Source organism: Pelodiscus sinensis, unplaced genomic scaffold (assembly GCF_049634645.1).
Source record: "Pelodiscus sinensis isolate JC-2024 unplaced genomic scaffold, ASM4963464v1 ctg34, whole genome shotgun sequence".
In the NCBI taxonomy this organism is placed as follows: Eukaryota; Metazoa; Chordata; order Testudines; family Trionychidae; genus Pelodiscus; species Pelodiscus sinensis.
In genome coordinates, this window is record NW_027465849.1 from 5872379 (window position 1) to 5879455 (window position 7077).

General features: G+C 61.1%; 1 protein-coding gene across 1 annotated transcript; it reads left to right on the top strand.

Moving 5' to 3' along the window:
• GNG8 (G protein subunit gamma 8) lies at positions 1-6167 on the top strand. Its single transcript, XM_075915430.1, has 3 exons — positions 1-276; positions 4394-4500; positions 5505-6167. Exons 2-3 carry the CDS (start codon positions 4417-4419, stop codon positions 5631-5633), a joined length of 213 nt encoding a protein of 70 aa, XP_075771545.1. The 5' UTR covers positions 1-276; positions 4394-4416; the 3' UTR covers positions 5634-6167.
• The last annotated feature ends 910 nt before the right edge of the window (positions 6168-7077 follow it).

Here is a 7077-nt window from a genome sequence, read left to right on the forward strand (position 1 = left end):
TGCCTATCCGTGTGCCCTGTGTCCGTCCCTCAATGCCAGCATGTCTAGTCCAGCCAGGAGCGTGCTCACGCCTGTGTCTGTCCGTCCTTCCGTGTGTGGCTCTGATCCTGGCCCTGCCTTCCCCCGCTCTGCCAGCTGCAGTGAGCCGGCACCCCCCAGGAGGGTAGGGGGAGGCGACGCTCAGCCGCACTCCACACTGGAGGCTGCTCGGTCAGGGGAGCGGACGCTGCTCACGCCAGCCAGAGCCAGCGAGAGACCCGGGCACTTTGGCAACAGGTAGGAGCTGGTCAGCCCCCCCCTTTCAGTGTGAACCTCCCCTTCCCCCCCACCCCGGGCTGGGGATCTGGCATGTGGTGCCAGGAACTCCCTTGTGGGCAGCTGGGGCAGTGGCCGAGGGGGTAGGGCTGCCTGTTAGCGTAGGGGCCCCTGTGGTCCCCAGGACCCAGCTGGCATGAATCCTCAGCTGCTCCCGCGCATCCGACAGCCGCAGTCCCCCTCGGGCAAGGACCGCTGGAGCCCCACGGACTGTGCCGTGCAGTGCTAGTCTCCCTGCCCGCGGCAGACTGGTCTGCAGGGGTCTGGTCCTTCTCCCAGCGTCTCGGCGCCTTTGCCAAGCAGTTACCTGCTTTCTCCCCAGCACGTAGGCTGGGCTCCGTACCCCTGTTTCACCCAGGGGGAAGGACTCTGCCCCGGGTCCCAAAGTGAGGCAGTGGTGGGACCAGGACTCGAACCAGGCTGGGACTAGAGCCAGGAGTCCTGTCACCTAGGTCCCATGTCTGATCTCTAGACCCCCCACTTCCCTCCACTTCTTTCCCTCCGCTGACACCTGCTTGAGAGGATTATTCTGGGAGGGGTGGGTGAGATCCTGTGGCCTGCGTTGTGCAGGGGGTCAGACTAGATGATCAGAATGGTCCCTTCTGACCTTAAAGTCTATGAGTCTATGTTTTCCTGCATCCCCCAAAGGTGTGTATGGGGACAGAGAGAGAGCTAAGACAGGCGGATGGATAGATAGATACAGGTGTGTATGGGGACAGAGAGAGAGCTAAGACAGGCGGATGGATAGATAGATACAGGTGTGTATGGGGACAGAGAGAGAGCTAAGACAGGCAGACGGATAGATAGATACAGGTGTGTATGGGGACAGAGAGAGAGCTAAGACAGGCGGACGGATAGATAGATACTGGTGTGTATGGGGACAGAGAGAGAGCTAAGACAGGCGGACGGATAGATAGATACAGGTGTGTATGGGGACAGAGAGAGAGCTAAGACAGGCAGACGGATAGATAGATACAGGTGTGTATGGGGACAGAGAGAGAGCTAAGACAGGCGGATGGATAGATAGATACAGGTGTGTATGGGGACAGAGAGAGAGCTAAGACAGGCGGACAGATAGATAGATACAGGTGTGTATGGGGACAGATAGATAGAAAGATACCCCCAGAAGTTCTGACCACTGTTTGTTTGTAAATGCTGCTGCCAAATAAACCAAATCCCTGTCGAAAGTGAGTTCCAGGCAGGCACGGGTCCATACGGAGCAAGACTCCCCAGTGGATTTGCAAGCTCAACAGGTTCTGAGCCATTCAGGTCAGCACCAGAACCAGCCCCAAGCCCAGACTGTCCTGTGGCAGGGAGGTTGTGTTCCACCTGGCTCGGGGACCTCAGCTCACCGGGCGGAGTGGTCCGGGGATTTGAACCTCTGCCGGCCACCGCTCCTGTGTCCATCCCCCAGCGTGGGGGCTGTGGGATCCCCAGTCTGTGATGTGGGGGGTGTCCCAGGCCGCTGCCCCATCTGCCTCCCAATCCATGCCAGAGCCCTGCAGGTGGCAGAGCAGAGCCAGCTGTGCCATGCGTCTGCTTGGCTTCTCTGGCAAGAGCGCCGAGGCCCATGACCAGAAAGGGTCTGAGGGCAGCTGGATCTGCAGATCAGGAAGGTAGGTAGGTAGGTAGGTAGGCAGGCGTTTGTGACTCCAGCAGCCGATAGGGGTCAGACCCCAGATCCCTGCTTGCAGGGAGGGATCAGCTGGAACCGAAAAGCAAAGCTGCGGAGGCTCAGCCCCGTGAGGTCGGGGACCTGCGTCTCCCTCAGCAGCAGCTGTGAGGGGAGGGGAGGGCCTGGGGCAGTAAGGATGCAGGTGGCACTTTAGGGTGCTTGGGACATTTCCCCAGCAGGGGAACGTGTCTGCACGCGCCCATCTGTGCACACTTCCCTGCACGCACTCACTGTGCATGCGCACACACACTCGTGCATGTCCACGAAGATGTGCAAATCTTTGCACTCTCATGTGCACACTTCAGCACACGCATCCCTTCCCTCCCCATGGCCTTACCCATGCAAGCACAAGCCCCTGAGCCCGTGTACTCACATGCCCTTGCATGCACACCCGTGTGTGCAAGTCCTCGCACACTCATGAGCACCTTCTTGCATTACCATAAAAAGGCCATGAGTACCTGGGCCCGGCACGCACCCCCCATCAGACATAAGCCTGCATCATGCCCGCACTAACACATGCCCTGACACAAGCTTGCACGTGGGGGCATGTCAACGTGCACCAGTTACACGTGTACCTTTACCTCTACTGTTTCTCGTGCAGGTGAGCTTCCTCTTTTACAAACAGGCCCCCTCCCGACCGGCTCCTAGAGTCTCTTTTACAAACATCCCCCTCCCCGACCGGCTCCTAGAGCCATGCACATGAGCTGACCAGACAGCTCCCCCAGCCTGGAAGAACTGGCTCGGGGTGCAGATGGTGGCACCCCAGAGCAAGCAGCTTTGACATGAATCATCACCCCCAATCTCTCACCGCCCCTCCCCGACTTAGCTGAATTTCACTCGCCCTATCCCCCATATTTTAAAACCTGCCTCTGCCCCAAGGTGGGGCTCTGCCGTCCCACTACCCGACCTGGATCGGCGGGACGTGCCCCGCCGGAGCCACCTTCTTGGGGTTGTACAGGCGGGATGGGAACTCAGAGCCCGCCGAGGCCGGCAGCGTTGCAGCCCCCCCGGCACCCCGGGTCCCAGCACAGCTAAGGTGGGTCGGGTAAAGACGGGGGCAGGCACCGTCCCTTTAAAGGCCTGCCCGGGCACCTAGCCAGGCACAGCCCCCTGCCGTGCCACTTAAGGGCTCCTCTTCCCTGTGCCAGTCCGGCCCAGGTGACATTTCCCTGGCCCTGGCTGAGCAATTAGCCGGCTGCTTTGAGCATAGCTGATCAGCGGCCTCCTGCCAGCAGGGCTGGGGCGGGAGGGGGCAGCGACAGAGAGGCCCTAATTAGCCAGGCCCCCCAACACGGCTCCCCCTCTTCCTGGAGGGTGGCTAATTTCTCTTGCTTGGATCAAGTCTGAGGTGGCGGGTTCCCCACTGTCCCCAGCACAGCGAGCCCCCTTCATCTGCAGCCCCCTGCCCTGCCCAGCTGTGCCACGGAGCTGCCTTTAAAGGGTAGCTCCGGGATGGGGGGGCCATGGATGGAGCAGGGAGCCAGCGTGGGGGGGCAGGGTGAGCTCATAGGCACACTCCTGTCCAGGCATTCATACAGCACTTCATGTATGCGCCCCAACCGTGTATCCATACATGTTCACCATGCACACACCTATCCATATATCCATGCATGTTCACCCATGCACACACCTATCCATATATCCATGCATGTTCACCCATGCACACACCTATCCGTGCATCCATTCATGTTCACCCATGCACACACAGCTATCCATGCATGTTCACCAATGCACACACCTATCCATGCGTCCACAGAGCTGTTCATGCATGCACACGTATGCATGCATCCACACATGTACATGCACTCACACACATCTAGCTGTGCTTCCACACCTCTGTTCATGCACAGGTGTGCATGCATCCATACATGTACATGCACTCACGCCTATCCATGCAACCATAGATCTGTTCATGCACACCCACCTATTCATGCATTCCCACCTGTACATGCACTCACACACCTATCATGCGTCCACACCTCTGTTCATGCACGCACACCTATGCATGCATCCGCACATGTACATGCACTCACACACCTATCCATGCATCCATATATCTATTCAAGCATGCAATCATCCATACATCTATCCATGCATGCACACATATGCTCACCTCCTGCCCATATGGCCCCATCCTGGCATAGAGGGACAGTCCCTAGACCCAAGCAGGACAGGTGACTCACAGCCCGCTTGGGCACGGTCTGTACAGCGCCTCCAGGAAACCGTGTCCCCACCAACTCCTCGCGTGTGCCCACTCCACAGGGATGACTCTGTTACTACTGACAGGGAGGGGAAGAGCCCCAACCCCATTGCTTGCTCCCTGAGACACCAGTCCCGACTGCCCTGGGGGTGGATCAAATCTTTCTCCTTCTCCCTGCTCCCCCCCCCCCCCCGGTCTTGCAGGGCAAGCGTCTGCCTGGGGAACCATGTCCAACAACATGGCCAAGATCGCTGAGGCCCGCAAGACGGTGGAGCAGCTCAAGCTGGAGGTGAACATCGACCGCATGAAGGTGTGACACTCTCCCCCTCCCCCACCTCCTCCGCCGCACGTGGCTGTGCAAGGCCCGCCCCCGTGCCACTCTCTGTTGCTGTGCAAGCCCCACTCTCAGTGCCACCCCCTTGACCTCTGGGCAGGCACGCTAGCCATTGTGGGGGGAGCCCCTGGCTACGCCAACCCTGGCCTGTCTCAGCAGGGGGCGCTGTGGAGAATGGGGCAGGAGCTGGCTGGTGGGGGAGACCCTGGCTATGCAAGCCCTGGCCTGTCCCAGCAGGGGGTGCTGTGGAGAATGGGGCAGAAGCTGGCTGGTAGGGGAGACCCTGGCTATGCAAGCCCTGGCCTGTCCCAGCAGGGGGCGCTGTGGAGAATGGGGCAGGAGCTGGTTGGTGGAGGAAACCCTGGCTATGCAAGCCCTGGCCTGTCCCAGCAGGGGGTGCTGTGGAGAATGGGGCAGGAGCTGGCTGGTGGGGGAGACCCTGGCTATGCAAGCCCTGGCCTGTCCCAGCAGGGGGTGCTGTGGAGAATGGGGCAGAAGCTGGCTGGTAGGGGAGACCCTGGCTATGCAAGCCCTGGCCTGTCCCAGCAGGGGGCGCTGTGGAGAATGGGGCAGGAGCTGGTTGGTGGAGGAAACCCTGGCTATGCAAGCCCTGGCCTGTCCCAGCAGGGGGTGCTGTGGAGAATGGGGCAGGAGCTGGCTGGTGGGGGAGACCCTGGCTATGCAAGCCCTGGCCTGTCCCAGCAGGGGGCGCTGTGGAGAATGGGGCATGAGCTGGCTGGTGGGGGAGACCCTGGCTAGGTCAGCCCTGCCTGTCCCAGCAGGGGGCGCTGTGGAGAATGGGGCAGGAGCTGGCTGGTGAGGGAGACTCTGGCTATGCCAGCGCTGGCCTGTCCCAGCAGGGGGCGCTGTGGGGCACTGGTGGGGGGAGCCCTGGCTGGGAGATCGCTCACGGACTAACAGCAGAGGGTGCTCTCCCTGGGCTCTGGCTGGCGTGTTTAACCCTTTCCTCCCTGTGGCAGGTGTCGAAGGCAGCGGCGGATTTGCTGGCCTACTGCGAGGCTCACGCCAAGGAGGACCCGTTGGTGACCCCGGTGCCCTCCTCGGAGAACCCCTTTCGTGAAAAGCGGCTCTTCTGCATCGTGCTGTGAGCCCCGGGGCCGGCAACTCAGCACCCCCAGAGCCGCACTGCTAGCTTTAGCATGGATGAGCAAGGAGCGGGGCCAGGCTGGCGGGGGGGGACACCAGGGGATGGGGCACAGGGTGGGGAGCTGCACACCTTGCCTGACCTGGGGAGTCTGCCCATCTCCCTCCCACTCACAGTATCCATCCACCACCGAATCTGCCTCCTCTACCCATCCCGGCAGCCTGTCGATCTGACTTATCCGCCCTTCCGTCCGCCTCATCCACCGGTCCAGACTCCCGTCCATGGAATCAAGCAATAGAAGCCGTCTGTCCATCCATCCATCTGTCCTTTTGTAGTATGTGTATCCAGCTACCCTCCCGTCCATCCATGGTACCAATCTGTTGCCCTATGGAATGAATCTCTCTCTCTCTCTCTCTCTCTCTCTCTCTCTCTCTGAGCATAACCATGGTGTCTTCACCTGCCCTTCTTCCAACCCCCCCATACCCATACCCCTCCCCCCCCCCCCGCTGCTCTGCCCCTCACTACAGTGCCGATTAGCTCTGTGGATTCGCCCCTTGGCTGCTGTTGCCAACGTCCGTAAACACAAACATGCTGAGTGATTCTCCCTCTGCCCCGTCTGTTCTTTGCGTCCCCAGCCCTTGCCCCCCCACAAGCCCCCAGGGCCCCTCTCCTGCTACTGCCCCCACCTGGTCACTCGGCCACAGCCCCCCTCCCCTCATGGGACCCCTCGTTCTAGCTCCCCACACCCTGCTGCTCCTATCTGCTCCCTGACACCCTCCCCGGCCTCATCCCTCCGCCAAGCCTCCTGGTCCCATCTCCCCATACGGCCCCACCCAGTCCCTTGTCCCCCAGGCCCTATGCCCCCCCAAGCTCCCAGGACCCATCGCCCCCACTCAATCACTGAGCCCCCAAGGCCCTGTTCCCTCCTGAATCCCAGGCGATGTCTCCCCCCCGGCAACCTCCACCCACATACTGTGTATCCCCAGGTCCTGTCTCCTTATCCCCACTGACCCCTCCAGGACCAGTCCCTCCAAATCTCACCCTTCCTCCCCCAGTACCCACATCACGGAGCCCCCCAGACCCTCGCCCCCCCTTTAACCCCATAGTGGTCACTGGCTCCCCAGGCCGAGTCTCCCAGAGGGTGCGGGATGCCCAGGGGTTGGTGACAGACATCACGCACTTGACCCCCTCCTGTGTCGTGGGCCCCTGTGGCCCTCAGTGGGGGAAGGTGAGGCTGTGTGCCCCATCACCCAGGCCCCCCATGTAGGTGCTGTCTCCCAGCTGTGGCTGTGAGGCCTAAGGGCGCTGTGTCTCTATTAACAGGGTGCCACAGAGAAGAGCAGGGGGCAGCCGGCCATGTGGGGGAGACGGGATCTCCTGGCCCCCCAAATGCCCCCTACTCCAGCAGGGCCGGGTGGGGAGGTCAGACCAGGCCAGGCTGCCCTTCT